Source organism: Dendrobium catenatum, unplaced genomic scaffold (assembly GCF_001605985.2).
Source record: "Dendrobium catenatum unplaced genomic scaffold, ASM160598v2 fragScaff_scaffold_1676, whole genome shotgun sequence".
NCBI lineage: Eukaryota > Viridiplantae > Streptophyta > Magnoliopsida > Asparagales > Orchidaceae > Dendrobium > Dendrobium catenatum.
The window spans coordinates 615,887-633,803 of NW_021320138.1; the positions used below are offsets into that span (position 1 = coordinate 615,887).

Consider the following 17,917-nt stretch of genomic DNA (forward strand, 5'->3'; position numbering starts at 1 on the left):
GAGTTATGTGAAACAATGCGACATCAATATTGACGTCACACTCTTCAAGTCGCGAAATTGTCCCACGAAATTAACGTTCGGGCTAGAGCAGGCGACGGCGACGAAACCTGTTTGGCATTCGTTGGAGATGACCTAAGCTTTTGGAGGTGTTTATTAGGCAGTGGTTTATTTATTTATGAAGAAATAATATTTTAACTTATTATGAAATTAGTTAATTTTACTATTACACATGCAAAAGCAAACAGAAAAGACTTGTAGTGGGCCAGAAATTTTTGTTCTTGTGGAGTATAAATTGATTTTTTCATTAGCTATGCTTTGTTAATTATATCATGATAGAATTTTAATACTATTATTTATACATATGTGATTATACAAAAATTTGAAAACAAACTGGTCAATGATTGATAAATCAAATTAAATATTATCAGGTACCTTGGAGCTAAGAAAATCACAAAACATGCTATGAATTACAACTCTACAACTGCACAACTTTAGTACTAATATTGTTTCTCTTTACTATAGCGCTCTTTTGTGGCATCGCTTGATGGGTCCGAAAGTGCTAGCCACGGATTTCATTGGAACAAAGAAGATAAGGGCCTATACGCATTGTGCAAGAGATTCTGTAAGCTAAACAAAAGTTCATCCATGTGTTCTTTCAAGTCGCCATCCCTTAAATTTTATCTAATCTTCTCTTTACAGAATGGTATAACACTTCTCTTACTCAACCTGGACCTCATAGAAACAGCATATGTGCAAGTTAGTATCAAAAGTGCTGAATTCACTAAGGAAACAAGGGAAGAGTATCATCTGACTGCAAAAGATGGGGACTTGCACAGCCAAACCGTCCTACTAAATGGCAAAGCTTTGAATGTGGATTCCTATGGACAGATACCTGCTTTAGAACCATTAGAAGTTGATGGCTCGCAGCCGATTAAAGTTGATCCTGTTTCTGTTGTTTTTGCTCACTTACCCTACGTTCATGCACCAGCTTGTATTTAATTTTCCTTTTTGTTAATTTCCATCTCAATGTGCAAAAATGATTGTGGCCATTCTTGTCATCATGGTGGCCATAAGTTTGACAATAGTTGTCTTTCTTTTCTTATAATCTCAATCAAAGAATAAGACGTGCATGAATAATCAGAGCTTGAAATGTCTTAACACGGCACGCTTCTTATCTTCTATATTTAGGCCTTCACTTCACAATTCTGCTATAATTAGATGCTTATGAGGTAGAACAGTCCGATACAAATTGAATGTGACAGCCAAAAACTAAGGAAAAATATTATATTAAAATAGTTTTCACTGCCTCTAGCTACATCCAAGCATCAGGATAGCTCAAGAGAAATTCAAGAGGTAAGTAGTTATTATAATTAGTATTCTGTTTACCTTTTTTTGTATTTTGTTTAAAATTTGCACTATCAATCTAAAATGCTAACTTTAGTTAGCATTTAGCTCAAAATAATTTATTGAGCTACATTCACAAAAAATATATCATTGTTTTGTGCGGCCTGACTCTTATATGAGTATTCCAAATCTTTCACCTCCAATATCACCCTACAGAATCTTACAATAAAAATTCTCAATGACTCGCATAATTCTTGTGTCTTGTCTCATTTTGTGTTAGAGCTTCCAAGCTCATTTAGGGTTTTCTAGTGCTGGCAAACTGAGTTACAAATATCCTCTGGAATTCTAAGAAGAAGGTGATGACTCATATTGGCAAGCGAGTAAACCATCTCAATGCAGGCTCCTCAAGGGTCGTAAAGAATAACAAGCGCTTTCAAGCATTATTGACGTCCAATAATGATGCCATTGACTTAAAGGTAGTCACATGGTCTCTGGATCAATCCTACCCCTATAAGACTCCAAGTTCCACCTGTAGTATCTACCAAAAGAAAGCATTTTTTGGTTCAATTCTTCTAACATACTGAGGAGATGAATTATATTATTTATCACACATTATCATACCAGTGGGATTTGAAATAAGCGTTGAGGTTAGCACTCTCCTATATGGCCTTCTATGATAAACTATTGAGTCTGCTGACCCTTTCGGGGTGGTCTCCCTCTGCTCATGTCTTGTTAATCCTACTAGGGATTCTTGGATAATTTTTTTCAATCTCTTCAATTTCCATGAGATCGTGGTGACTAGTATAGTTTAGGGTCTCCAAGTTCACTAAAGGTTCGGGGTGAGTATTCTTGTCAAACTGCTTCTATTCTAACCACTTGAATAAATCCACGCTCAGTGCGCATTTTAGTATATTAGAGAATAAATCCGAGCTCAGTGCGCATTTTAGTATATTAGATCTAAGGTTGCCTATGAGTGACACCCAATATTACTAATAGACAAGCTTTAAGGGTATGAACTGAGAACTAATGTAAGAATGGAGTAAAAGAGATGGGAAAACTCTCTAGGAAATATGATATTCTAACTCAAATATTTATAAGAAAATGCCAAAGGAACCAAAATGTTCCTCTTCACCCATTATTTATAGAAATTCAAGAACTACAAAAAAAGCTACATCAATAAAGAAATAAAAAATACCATAACTGACTCTTACTACATACTTTCTTAATCACATGTCACACACTAGCTATGGGTGATTGCATCTCTTAATCATTTTTCTTCGTCTTGGATAAGTTTTATAATGTTGAGTGTGCAAGAATAAGTAGGAGTAAGCGAGAATGCTAGTGAATAATGAGTTGAGAGGGCTAACTAGCAAGCATCCCAAAGCCGTTGTTGAACATACTTATGCTCTGAATTACTTTTGAGTGGAAGGCAAGTATGTTTAATTTATGAGGATAATAGGCATTATAATTGGGTGATTGTGATGAGATGAGCTAGAATCCGTCTAAAAAGGTATTTTCTTATAGTTGAGATGATGAGAATGATGGATAACCCTCCATGAGTGGATTTGGTAACTAGTTCATGCTAGAGGGCAAGTGACAAGTCTTAGGGTCCGGTTCTCATTGAACATTAATAAATATGTATGTCATTGTTCATGAATATAAATAACAAACAAGTTAATAATGAGAGCACCTCACTTTAATCCGTTAATATATATACAAGCAATGAAGCAGAAAAATAAAAAAGACATAATCTGCATGCATGCACAATTAGCAAATAAAAATTTTAATTGAATTAATTATGGATAACACATTAGAAAAGATATAAACGAAAAAAGCTATTGCATAATTTTTTTGAAATAAAGTTAAATTCAGAGACCCGTTACAATTAATTTATTAGTATAAAAATAATACATCAAACGCCAAACCTTAAGTTAAGGCATGCCAAAACTAAGACATGTCCCCAAAAACATTCATGCAATCAAGCATCAATTTTAATATAAATTTTCATATCTCAAAACATTTGAATATTCAAATCAAAAGCTTTTGAAAGTGATTTTGATTCTAAACCCTAATTTGAAGAAATTTATTATTGAAATGAGAACCTCCATGAGATGAACTCAATAATATCAAGACCGCCTCTTTCCAAGCTCATATAACTCATAAATAAATTTGGAAGGTTCATGAGAAAATGTGAAGGACCCACTGACATATATTTCAAGTGCTTATAGTATCTCAATCAAGTAAGTTAGATGAATCTAAGATGACTCAATCTCAAGTTTATTAAGGTATTGAAATGCCCAAATAAATGCCAAAAAATCAAGGAGATTTACCTCTTAACCATCTTTTCGAGTGGCCTGATTTCTGATCGAAGCAATCAAAATATCCCTCTAAAAAATCATATTTTTAAACATTCATGGGAGATCCTGAGAAAGATTTCCTATGGTAAGAATTTTGACTAAAACTACTCCAGAACTCTGGCAATTAACACCATATGGCAATCTTTGAGCAATGCCCAAATGCTACGGCCATCATTGAGGTTCCTTCACATCTTGCTCGTACCTCTCGCTCTTTTTCTAATATTGTAGGTTGGTTACCGAGTTCAAGGTCATCCATGCAAACCCCACTAATTTTTTATCAAGCCACAATTCCCATGTACACAAGCAAGTTACTATTTTCCAAAACAAGCCTATGCTAATTTTAATTGATGCTCAACCATTCTCTCACTATTATTAAAAATTTCTCCTTGGGTTTACAACATAGATATCATTTGCACATTCATGTTAGATTAGGAATTGATAAGTAAATTTTGAGATATTCTCTTTGATCATTGTCATATTATTATCAAACCTTTCTAAAGATGTCAACTAATATCAATGTTTTACAAACCACCAATGTCAACACCCATCCTTGACCAACATTGACCTATCGTTGACCAATCTCGATGTGACTAATGTCGAGGCCTTTCATTGACAAATATTGATGCTTGTTATTAACAAATATCGTACAGTCTGATCCACCAAAGAGATCTCTAAATGAACTTTGATTTATCCTATACAATCTGATATTAGATTTGAACTAATCGTATTGGACGATCTTTGAATGAATTGAACTAATTGAACTGTATGATCCGAGAATCACACTATATGGTCAAAGGCGGTTTAATTAAAATTTAGGGTTTTGAGAGTCTACTTTATAAATTTGTTTGTGACTTGAGAGAATAAGTTTTTTAACGTCTAGAGAAGTCTTCCTTCTGTGAGCTCACAAAGAAAAAGAAGAAAGAGGAGGTGAGGTTGAGAGAGAAAGAAGAGCATTGAGGGTATCAAGCAAGTATGAGGAGGTTCACATGGTTGCTCTATTGGGTTGGGCCTATAGTTTTTTCTCATTGCTAAAATTTTCAAATAAAAAATCTCATTTACTCTATAAGTTGCTCTTAACCTATTTGTGGGTGCATAGCATTTTCATTCAATATTAATATGATAAACTCTCTTCTTCACATGATGAATATTCTATCATATAGTAAAGAATAATATGTACAACAAAGGAATGATATGCTTTATATAAATTTTTGCTTTTGGCAGAACAAATTTACTGTTGTTGCTGCAAAATTAAACTTTAAAAGTTTCAGGTTCACTAATGTTATTATCTGATATTTCTGAAACTATTATATTTCAACCATCAAAACCATAATACAATGATCCATTCAAAACCAAATAACTTACCACTTAAATTTATAAAACAAAGCCAACATAAGTACTCAAAGGAAAACAAAGTATACATCCAATCAGACCGACTAAATAAAATATAGCTTCACACTTACACCACAAATATATCATCATCATCAATTTATCAACTGAAATTATGATATTAGTGAAAAGATCATTCCATTAGCAACATCTTATGAATCGTGTAGTCTAATCATGAACAACAGTTCAAATAAGAAAAAGCTTGCGATGGATATCTTTGGGCATAGCAACCTTATTTAGGTATCTATGACACATTTTGTGACACCGAGAGTTGTTTATTTCCTGAGTTCAGTTCCTAACTTTTGACTTGCACGCATGAAAATCCATCAACTTTAGCCGTCACCAATTCTGTCGGTATCACAACTCCAAAATAACTTTCATCTATCTCGTCTTAATCTCTCAAGCTTACATCTCAAATAATAGCGTGTTATCTAAGGAGTATGCGACTGTAAGTAAGAATTTACAAGTTTGGCCATAATTGAGCTTTAGATATTTGGGTATACAACCTTCTTCGAACAAGGCAGACAATAAATAATTCGAAACAAAACCAAAAATTGGGCAGTCATAAATATTTAAGGCGATGAAATAAGAAAATGAGGGATGAGAGGAAGAACAAGAGTAGAGATTGAATTTAACTATAGTAAAATTGCAGCCAACATTACTTTCACGTGAAATAAATTTATAGCTTAAAGGAAACCTTTGGGCTATAAAATAGGTTACATTCCTAATTGATGCTATCCAATGACACAAATTAGAGCTCACATCAACCCAATGACTCATACTAAATTAGAGCTGTTAATAGCGACATATACCTCTACCACACCATATGTAGCAGTTAAGAAACCTACAACTCAACTCAACCATCCGATTCCAACAAACCAAACAAATCACACCTTGCACGTGTAAAGCAAATAACCTTTTATCTGGGCAAACATCTCCGCTGTCCCCTATCCTCTACTAATACATGAAATGTAAAGAAATGTTTTAAGCTACTCTTGAAACAAAAGCTTCTTCTTAATTATCTATACTCTAGCATTCTCTATTTTTCATATACAGAATAACAACTCTCTGCTATTCAAATATGCCAGGCATTTTTTAGGAGCTTTCAGCATATAACCCTCAGGCTACAACAGGTTTCATGGTATCAGAGCTTCTACTTCACAGCATCAGCTCGGCAACCAGTCGTAGACCACTCCTCTTTGGTGAAACAACTTCTTCCTCCCAAAACTTGGTAACGCATTCCATCCTCACTCAAATTTGTCATTTCTAATATTAAAACCATTATCGCCACTCAACACTCCAACAATAACTATCCATTATGGAAATCCAAAATCTAAAAATAATTTTGAGCCAATGGATTCTCTAGTTTCCTTGATGGCATCTCCCCTACCCCGTCTCACTCTCTATCTACATCTTCTAGCCAAACATGTCCATACCCCGCCCACAATCAATGGTTTCTCATTGATCAAAATATTTTGTAGCTATTTATTCGATGATCACTCAAGCTATCCTTCAATATGTCTTACATCTCAAATCTTGTCATCACATATGGCTCACCATTGTCTGTAGTCTTCAATTATCCAATTGTTCGAGTTATTCAACTCTAGAACAAACTTCACAACATTTCTATTAAGATAATGTCCATGACAGAATACCTTAAAGCCATTAAAACACTCATTGAAAATAACATCATTGTAGGTTCAACCATCGATCATGAGGAGGACATTATTCTCTATAGTCTTAATGGTCTTCTACCTCCTTATCAAAAATTCAAGACCTCCATCAGCATCAAACTTATTCGAATTAGTCTTGATGATATCTAGCCACTTCTACATAATGAAGAAATTAACATTGCCACCGATGCAGCCAAGGAGATGCAAGCCGCTAAATCTTATGGCTGAGGAACTCATGGAAAGGGTCAATCTCAGCTCCAATTTTCCACCTCTTGATACCTCTAAAGACAATCAATCCTTCCTCACTTGTCAAATTCATAACAAATGAGGTCACACAACACCTAGCCGCTAGCATCGCTTGAACATTAATTACACGCCTGCAATAGCTCCAACCCACACAAAGCACCACTTGCTACTTCACCTAACCGAAAATTTGAATGGTTCATGGATTCTGGCACATTCTTTCACCTAACCCTGCATCTAGACAATCTCATACAGCCAACATGCTACATTGTATCTAAGCACATCATGAATGGCAACTCTCTTCCCATTGCTAACACTAGACAAGGGCTGCTACCAACACCTAACTGTAAGCTTCACCTTTCTCATCTTCTTCACATTACCAACTTATCTCATGATCTTCTATCTAATTCCAATCTCATCACTGACAATAATCTTTCTATCTATTTTGAAGCTTCTAGATATCAAATTAAGAACTTGCATTCATCTTTTAATACTTAAAGCCTTACTTGCATTCATTTTTTTCAAAAATGACTCAACTTCATTTTTTTAATCTATAATAAAACTGATTATATTGCTTAGCAGGCCATCTATAATAATTTCTTCCTTAAAACTTATATTTAATAAATTTTCAAAGTAACATCTATAACATCATTTAGGTCATGAATTTGAGACTATATCACACTCAAAAGCTAAACAAAGCTTCAAAACACTAAATGTTTTTATATAAAACTATCAAACTATAAGAAATATGTTTCCTTTTAATTTTAAGAGCTTTAATAGTTTTTGCTACAAGTCTCAAGTAAAATTTAATAAATCCAATGAATCCATATTTAGTACATTTGTCAAAGTGTTAAATCATGAAAACTTGTTTAACATGGAAATTGCTCAATCTAACTAAAACCTAATAAATTGTTTGGTAATTTGTTCCAAGAATTAGGATCTAAAAGAATATGATAAATGATATTTAACCAAGGAGTAGATATACAAACATCTACAATCCCAACTCAAAACTAAAATGATAAAAAGCAAAGCAAATTGATAGCTACAAGTTAGCACCGGAGGCGATAAAGCAGCATGAAAAGGGCTGATGACAACTACAAGAAAAGCAGTGGCCAGCAACAATAATCCTAAAGGGTGAAGATGTTCACAACCTAGCACCAAGGAGTTCAGTCAAAGGGAAAAACAAGAAAGAGGCATTTTACTTGTAAGGACACCAACACAATAGCAATGAGAAAGTGAAGAATGACAGAGGAACTTGCAAAATCGGAGCAAGTGATAGCATAGGACTACAGGATAACAGGAGAAGACAAAATGAATATAATATGCTAAATCCATCTCCCCAAGATTTATCAAATCCCCCTACACCTAAAAATGGAATTTAACCAAGCAAATAAATTTAACAATCAAAAAAACTATTTACAAGATTACAAGTATTGAACATAAGAAAAAACCAATCGAAGTGAAGATGTCACAAGCATAAACAAAATAACAATAGACAATAGATGTAGGCTTTCAAAGCCTTGAACATTTATGCATAAGTTTGGTAGTAGAAGCATCATGTTTGCTCAACTAAAGCATATGACTGATTACTTGAAATCCTACCAGAAACAAAGCATTAAAATATTTTCTGTTTCATCCATTTTTGCTCCACAGTTGTTTCAGCCCATCCTTATTTATGACATTGGCCTGCTCAACCACTTTCCGCATTGACCACCAACATTGTCTACACAAGCTCATAGGACAAGATGAAGAACCAAAAATAAAAGAGAAGGAACAAAACCACAACATGTGATGTTTCCATATGCGCAAAATATAGAAGGATATCGATACAATACAAATAAAAAAAATAGAGTTCCATCATCAAACCAAGTCAAAAATATATCAACACAAGCATGATGCAAGCTAAATCGACAAGAGGCCACTTCAATGAAAAAATCCAATCGATTTCGCGGCAAGTTTCACGAATTCATAAGAAAAGCACCATTTCAAACACAAAAAAAAAAAACTAAACCATTGAATACAAGTACGCCTGACATAAGCCACAATAAATTCATATAGGATATCCCAAACACAGCTACGCACAAAGTGCAAAAACGAAACAAAAATAAACAACTGCGAGCATGTTTCAATAAAATACAACCATAAACAAGACAACACACGCAACCTCAAAGCTCCTCCTCATTCCGAAGGTACTCCCCAACATCCGCCTGATGATTCACAACAATGGCGTTAGCGTCGGCCTTCCTGCAATCCTGTGTGGACCTCGCGGCCACTCCGAAACCTAGCGGCACATCTGCCATGGAATACACTACGACTCCATCGCCGGCATGAGTATTATCGGTTATACGAGCAAGTCCCCCCTTAAGGACAGCATTGCCGTAAAGGAAAGACAACTCTGCGGTGGGTTTAAGCCATACCTTATGGCGAGCGTGGGCGGCTAGGAGATCGAGAGACTGAATCGTTAGACGGAAAACGCCGGAGTTGGTGTACTTTCCGATACAAGTGCCTATGGAGACGAGGCGATCACGGGAGATGTTGGTAGCGCGGCGGATGATGGATTCGCTCGCGTAGTAGACGCGGTTCTTGTGGAGGCGGAAGCAGTAACGGCCTGGGGCATCGTCGGGTCCCTCCGTCGCCGGCCGTTCCACGATGTGCTTCAAGTTGGGGCCGGTGAACTTGAATAGCTTTTCAAATACTGCCGTCGTCTCCTTCTCATCCAACGGCCGCATTCTCTCTCTCTCCTGGGGGCTGTTTGACAACAGGATTTATGCAGAATTTATGGTAAATCCTGCCAAACGGGATTTGATCGCCCCGTAAATATCACGGCAGAATAAATCCTCTGTTTCCCTCTTTTTGCCGTAAATCCCGGATTTACTGAATCCTCTAGTTCGGCGGATTTACGGAATTTGGCCGATGTAGCGCGCGAAAGGGAGAAAGTTATCTTCACAGCTTTTAGGATTTAACAATTAGGCTAATGATGTTACTTAAAATTGATTGTTTAACAATAAAAAAATTATTAATATCTTTGTTGAATATGGCATATATGTGAATGCTAAAATATATTTGTTGAAATATTAAAAAGATTCATGGCAAAATTTTGAATTGTTGCGTTTTAGAATATTTGCGGTGACAGAGAAGTATAAATTTTAATGTCTTACTTTTGTACGAAGATCCAACACGCATACAGATAAAAAGAAATGGTGCAGCATTTATAAGAAACACCAAGATTTTTACGTGAAAAACTCCTGAAAATAAGAAAAAATAACGGGACCTAGTCCAATTTGAATGAATCCACTAGTATTTGTAGTTAATTACAAGTGAGACTCTTCATTGGGGGATGACATTGGCTTGATGTTACAAAAATACATCATACATAGTATATTACATGGTGGAAGCAGGAGGAATCATTGTTGATGTGTTCGTTTGGTCGGCGAGGATCATTGTCTAACGATAAACTTCAGAAGGATCGTAGTTGGTGGGCGACAGAGGTCGTAAAGATCGTTGTCTAGCGACGGAGGTCGGAAGGAACATAGTCGACAGGCGACAAATGTCGAAAGGACTGTATTCGGTGGGTGACGAGGGTCAGAAGGATTGTTATCGGCAGGCGATGAAGGTCGAAAAGACTGTTGAATGGCAAAAGTTCGATGTCGAGTAGAAATCCGACGACTTGCGGAAGTATGACATCGGGTAGAAGTCCGACGATAGACAGAAGTCCAATGACTAGTGAAAGTTTGGCGTTGGGTAGAAGTCCGGTGTCGTGTAGAAATTCAGCGTAAGGTAGGAGTCCAGCGATAGATGGAAATCTGGCGTATGGTGGAAGTTCGACATCAGGTAGAAATCTGGTGACTGACGAAAGTCCGGCATAGGGTGGAAGTCTGTCAAAAGTTTGAAAACGGACAGAAGTTCGATGTCAGGTAGAAGTCCGACGAAAATTCAAAGATGTGTAGAAGTCCGATGACGAGCGAAAATTCAGAATCGGTTAGAAGTCCGACGAAAGCCTGAAGATGGACAGAAGTTCAGTATAAGGTAGAAATATGACGTTGGGTAGGAGTTGACGATAGATGGAGGTCTAAAGTCATATAGAAGTCAGACGACGGGTAAAAATTCATTGACAAGAGAAAATATGGCGTCGGTTGGTAGCCGGGAGGTGGTCGAAAAGGTGTCTGGTGGCAAGAGAACTATTCATTCTCTTAATTATCTTTTTGTTTTGGCCTCTTTTTCCTCCCTTGGGATTCCCTTCTATGAGAAATGAGGGGTTTATTTATAATTTTTCGAGAGTGACATGACCAGTAAATAGGAGGAAGATCAAGGGTAAAAAGATCAAGGGGACGTGTAAATTTTTTGAGACATTTAGTTTGACTATAAGTTTGTTGAAATCAGAGTTCAGATGATCTCCGATTTGATTTTTGAAGTTTTCAACTTGATTTTTGCCTCAAGATTCATGCCTGATCAAGATAATTTTTGATGATATATCAGGAATTATAGATTAATGAATGACTGAATTAGAAGAGCAGCTGGAATTACATCCATTGAAGATATTGGTGGTTTGGTTATATACAATAAAGAGTAGAAATGATGCCCATTAGATAATTAGATAATCATAGCGTATTTTATGACTTGGCACCAAGAACATATGCAACCAAATAATAGAATAGTTTGACCTATCACAAGGAGTCAAAACAAGAAGAATGTTGCAATTAGTCAAGGGCCTACTACTACAAGGAGTCTTAGAACAATCAACCTTTTATTCTATTTCTCCCTAAATATCCAACCAAAATTATAATCTGTTTTTTCCATCATACATCAGAAGAATATTGATATTTGATTCACATGTGTAAAATATTTTTAAAAAAAATAGTATAGTTTAAATAAGATTCAAATAAAGGTCAAACATTTTTCAACATGTTTAGAAGCTTATTCAAATCAAAATCAAACAAGATTCAATCAATGATCAATTCAATTATATCATTTGTATTATTTTTTGTTTGAGAAACATTTCTATCTTTTTATAGAAGGAAAAAAAAGTTAATAATGGGGGCGAGAATGAATATTTTAATCCTTAAATGAATTTTGAGGAAAGGAATTGATATTAAGGGGTTGTTTGGTATCAGATTTATCGTGGGATTTAAGTCAGATTTACGCTAAATCCAGCCAAACAATTTTTGTGCGTGCGTTAAATCCCGGATTTACGGCTTAAATCCAGGATTTACTAAATCCCTTGGTTCGGCGGATTATAAACACCAAGATTTTTACGTGAAAAACTCCTGAAAAGAAGAAAAAATAACGGGACCTAGTCCAATTTGAATGAATCCACTAGTATTTGTAGTTAATTACAAGTGAGACTCTTCATTGGGGGATGACATTGGCTTGATGTTACAAAAATAAATCATACATAGTATATTACATGGTGGAAGCAGGAGGAATCATTGTTGATGTGTTCGTTTGGTCGGCGAGGATAACTTTTAAATTCACAACACATTAACTTTTATTTTTGATTATATATTTATTTTTTAATTTATAATTATCTTATTCACATTTAAATACCTAACTATCATAAATCCTAAAATATGTTATCAAACAGTTTCTCATAATTTAACAAGATTTAACATTTGACATACCAAATAATTTTCAGGATTTAACACATTTCAAATTTACTAAATCTGAATTTACAAGATTTATTAAATACCACTATAATTAAATCCCACGTGTTGCCAAACAACCCCTAATTGTAGAATTTTTATTACATCCGGTGTCCTGACGTAGCTCTACGTTCGGACGCCAGTAAAATGGTGCAACATGCTCCTATTCTTTACCACGCGGCCCGATGACCCAACTCGGACACGGACCCGGTATTGCTATGTATTGACTAATTTGTGCAGACCAGGATATTGCTCGGTATTGCTCGGTAACGAGAAATACCATTATATCAAGACTAATACCTAGCAATACCGAGTAATACCGAGCAATATCGAGCAATACCTCGTTTTTGCTAGGTATTGCTAGGTATTAGTCTTGATAGAGCGGCATTTCTCGTTATTGTCAAGCAATACCTAGCAATAATGAGCAATACCTATCAATATACGAACATAGCAATACCAGGTTCTGGTGCGGGTCAGGTCGTCGGGCCGTGCGGTAAAGAGTAGGAGTATGTAGCAATATGTTATTGACGTCCGAATGTAGAGTAACGTCAGAACGCCTGATGTAATAAAAATTACTAATTGTAGGGTAGACCAAAAAAAAACCCACCAAGATACGAAAAAACGCCGACAAGATCGGCTTTTGAAGCTCTCTGGAACCCTACTTGTGAATCTAATCTAATGCCAAGCTCCATTAATTTCATCGCCCTCTCTCTCAACAGCTTCGCTCCTGCAATTTTCTCCCCTCGCAATAAATCCTCTGCTCCCAACTCTTCTACACAAACATAAACTCAAACATCTCATATCGTCTCTCTTCTCTCTCTCTCTGCCGCTTCCTCGAGAGTGAGGGAGGATGGGCAACGCCTCGTCGATGCTCACCCAATACGACATTGAGGAAGTCCAGGAGCACTGCAGCTATCTATGTGAACCATCTCTTGCTCCCTATCCTCTCGTCTTTTGATATTTGCCCTTTACTTTTCATAAAAGGCTTTGAAGGTAATTGATTTGGTTGCACGACAGTTTCCCAGCAAGAGATTGTAGCCCTCTACGAGAGATTCTGTCAACTTGACCGGAATGCCAAGGGGTTCATCTCGGCTGATGAATTTCTATCCATACCTGAGTTCTCCCTCAATCCTCTCTCCCAGGTCAGAGACCTATTTTGATTTTAGCTGAAATCATCCACTGGCGTGCTAAATTTTTTTTATTTTTTTATTGAAAAGTTCTGTCTTTATTTGTTTCTTGCAGAGGTTGCTGAAGATGATAGATGGGTTGAACTTTAAGGATTTTGTGGCATTCTTGTCTGCCTTCAGCCCGAAAGCTTTCTTGCAGCAGAAGATTGAATGTAGAAGTCTTTTCTTTCTTTTTTGGTATCTTAGTAGTTGTTGGTCTCTGGGAATGATATAGTTGCATTGGTTTAAGGGTGATTGTTTGGATTGAATTGTTGATTGGGGAATTTCAAATTGCAGTGATCTTTAGAGTTTATGATATTGATGGTAATGGAAGAGTAACTTTTAAGGACTTGTTGGAAGTGCTTCGAGATCTTACAGGATCATTTATGTCAGAGGAGCAGAGAGAGGTGCCCATGCCCTATCTCAATTCAATTTCTTTCTTGTTCACCATATTGCTTTAGCTCACATTTTATGCGTACACAGCATGCAATTCCATTTACTTGATTGGATAATAAATTGATTTTGATCAAGTCGGCAAAGGAGTATGTGATACACCCATATTGTAGTATTGCTAGATGCTAGTTTATGGAAGCATATTTTTTAGCAATATTCTAAAAAGTGGATATCCTTGTAAACAAAGCCTAAATGTGTCCTGAAAACTATGCACCTCTTTATACAACTTCCCCTCTACCCACTTTAGTAATGTTTGTAAAATTAGATTTTGATTTTCTTCATTCCTTAAATAAACCATCTAAATCTTATAATTCCATGCAAAGATACTTTTTTTTGAAAATATCTTAGTGTATTTCCATCTAATTATTGAACACTTGTTTTTGATGCTTATCTTGGTTTCATCTTATCACAATTCTGTTTTGTTAGATAATAGAAGCAGAAGTGATTTTATTTTTTGTCTTTATTTTTTAAGATATGATGTAAATCTATGAACAGCCACATCCCCACACCAACCCCCATCCAACACATTATCCAGATTCATGATAGTACATTCCACCACCCACCCATTATAAACTCATACACACACAATGTAGGTGCCTTATTTAAGGCTTCATTTGTATGTTGTTTTTCCCCACATTTGCTTTTGAAAATGTATTTTTCGGATTGAAAATGATGGCTTTGATTGCACGTATGGATCACGTTCATAAAAATTTTTGTTCAACAATGAAAGATAACAACCATGAAAAACATTTTCTTTTGAAGTTGGTGGTTGAGCTGCGCTTTAATTGCAATTAACTGCTTTGTTTCATTGGCTTGGTTAACCACGCAATCACAACAATTTGTGGACCCAAATGTACCCACCTCTTAATTGACATTAGCTTCCCAGCCTCACTGAGCCCTCTACTCCTTCGGTGTTGACAACATTGTTAGTCTATCCCACATGAATTGCTTTGTTTAGTTGGCCTAGTTGAGCACCCTGTCAAGAGACTTTGTTCCTCTATCTTCATTAATTGATCATTTGTTATGTATGATGTCAATAAACCTAATTCTTGAAATTACCACCTACCCCTTCTCTCTCTTATATATTCTAACTGTTATAAAATTTTGTCTGAAAAGCGATGTTAATGATTAAGTGATCAAAATAAAAAACCCCCAAGCAGTTACATTATTCTGTGTTAATTGCTTCAATTTTTTTTTTCTTTTAAAAATAATTATTTTTTAGGTAGTTCTTAAACCTCCTCTTTAAGTTGTCCAATAATTCCTTTGTTCCTCTATGAACTGCTGATTTGAAAATATCTATTTTTATAATAAAATATGATATATTGAATATTTTACCATCTCGAGAGATAGAAATAATATTTTGTAATGGTTTTAAAAAATTAAAAATATGTTTTTGAAAAATGTTCACGTTCTCAGAGATTTTCTTTATCTTAGGTGAGTGAGATATAATTTATTTTAATATGAGGTACATGTTCCCCATCAAGGCAAGTTCTTATGGTTAATTAAATTCCAAGAGAGGCGAGTCTCCTGAGAATACTCTCGATTAAAGTAGTGATAAATATTTTAAAGATTTCAAAAGTTTAAGAAAAGAATGTTCTTTTTTGGAATTTCAAATGGGTTAGCTCAAGGTGGAATAATTCTTACTAGAAGCCAAAGGAAGAAAGGTAGTGAATACTAGATACCCCAATCCCTTCCATATTGAGCTTTAAGATTTTAAAATTGGAATTTAATGTTTGATTTGTTAATTTTATCAAAATATTATGGCATGCATTTTTCAATTATAAGATTGGAAAAATGCACAAGTGAGGATTCATGATATGAAAAATTAGTATCAAACCCTAGAACTAAGGTGAATATTGCAGAGTAATAACTCAAACTTAGTTTATGCAAATGTTATGGGACTTACAACCTTCAGCATGCTAAGAGTTTAAGAAAGCCCGACTCTTTGAGGATTACCTGTTAAACCCACTTAATTACTTAAAAACAATGCAGTCAAGGTCTATATGCAATGCAAGATAGGCTAGTTTGTTGTTATTTTGGATATTGAGACTTACAACTTAACCACCAAGTTGAATTGCCTTGGTACTAGGGGTATGTAAATGCTCCTAACTAATGTAAAGTTTTATTTTTATTTCATCCTTGGGGGCTTTTTATTTGGCTTGTTTTGATTCCTAAATATTATTCCTAGTTATTTTTATTTATATTGTTTCATAGAAATAATTTTGAGTCTGTAAAGCCTTGTTGTCAAGAATAGAGATCAAAGTTATGATATAATGAAGCATGCAAATATTTGAAGCACACTAGTGAGATTTCATATAAATTATAAATTTCAAGTATGTATCAGAACTTTTTTAATAGTTGATTATGCTAAGATGTCAGACATTTTATTCCTTAACTGAGGATTTCGATTCTCAGTTATGGTTAAAAGTTGTAATCAAGTGGCTTTTATTACTACTTTTTTTTGATAAAGTTTACAATTAATGATTTAAGATTAGCAATATAATAAAACATAAGCATAATATAAAATATGAAAAAATAAAAGACAGGAAAGTAAAAGAGAAAAAAAAAAATTCTAATCTAGAAAGTCTAAAGCTAATGCTCTATCCAACATCAAATGTGTGCTAGGTCATGCGGATGTCATTCTATTATTGGTTTGTTTATTTCTATTTTAGTTTTTAAAATTGTTCAATTTTTATTTGGGATGATTTTGATTCAAGTTTTAGTGATTTACAATTTTTATTTAATTTTTTAAGAGTATATTAAAGAAAATTTTATTGTTGATTTGATATTATTTTATTTATTGTTCATTACGACTTTATGAATTTATAGAAATTTGTTTGGCAGTTTTTTGTTAGAATAATAGAATATATTAATTATGCGAGACGTCGCAATAATTATTTAAGAATATATATTTAATTATATAAACCATTATGTGGCCCATATATTTGAATTATTACAATTTAATTATTTATGTTTAAATCCTATTGGTCAAGAAAAGATAATTTGATCATTCGTTTATGGACCGTTTGATCAAATAACTCCTATGAGCGGTTATTATAAAATAACTCATTTGAGTTATTATAAAATAACTCCTATGAGTTATTGTAAAATAACTCATATGAGCGTTTATTGTAAAATAACTCTTATGAGTTATTTTATGAGTTATTGTAAAATAACTCTCATGAGGGGTTATTATGAAAAATCCGTAGGAAATAACTACTGGTCCTCTCTCTCTCTCATAAGGAGCAGTTATCTTGCTCCATAGAGGATTGACTCATGATAGAAGAAAGTGAAGGGAGAAGGGAGAGAAACCGTAGTTCGAAATTCGACGAATTCAAAATGAATCAAGGTATGTCTTTCTTTCGATTCATGATTATGAAAATCATTTTGTTTAAGATCTTGTGGATTTTAGACTTATGTAAATTCAAGTTTTTCGTTTCGATTTCTTTTACATAAATTATTCTATTAGTTTATGCAAAGAGTTAGAGAACTCTATTAAGTCTTACATGTGGTATCAGAGCATGGTTGAAAACTAGTGATTTTCCGTTTAAGTTTTTCTTTAATTTCTTCGATGATTCTTTCTAATGAAATCGAATTCATATTATTTGTTATCGATTTCAATTATTGAATCATAATTTTGTCTTGATTAATTCATG

General features: G+C 34.6%; 2 protein-coding genes across 3 annotated transcripts in view; one reads left to right on the forward strand and one right to left on the reverse strand.

Moving 5' to 3' along the window:
• Positions 1-8,990: 8,990 nt before the first annotated feature.
• On the reverse strand, positions 8,991-9,947 carry LOC110109982 (60S ribosome subunit biogenesis protein NIP7 homolog). The gene has a single exon (XM_020841240.2). The coding sequence runs from the start codon at positions 9,730-9,732 to the stop codon at positions 9,169-9,171; it is 564 nt and encodes a 187-aa protein (XP_020696899.1). The 5' UTR covers positions 9,733-9,947; the 3' UTR covers positions 8,991-9,168.
• A 3,305-nt stretch (positions 9,948-13,252) lies between these two features.
• The window catches only part of LOC110110008 (calcineurin subunit B), a 17,359-nt gene continuing 12,694 nt past the window's right edge, over positions 13,253-17,917 (forward strand). The window contains exons 1-4 of one of the 2 annotated variants that reach the window (XM_020841286.1): positions 13,253-13,562; positions 13,660-13,784; positions 13,885-13,981; positions 14,106-14,215. In XM_020841286.1, coding sequence (XP_020696945.1) covers positions 13,493-13,562; positions 13,660-13,784; positions 13,885-13,981; positions 14,106-14,215 — 402 coding nt within the window. In that variant the 5' untranslated portion in view covers positions 13,253-13,492. The remainder of the gene's footprint in view (positions 13,563-13,659; positions 13,785-13,884; positions 13,982-14,105; positions 14,216-17,917) is intronic. The other variant, XM_020841285.2, reaches the window with a different exon arrangement.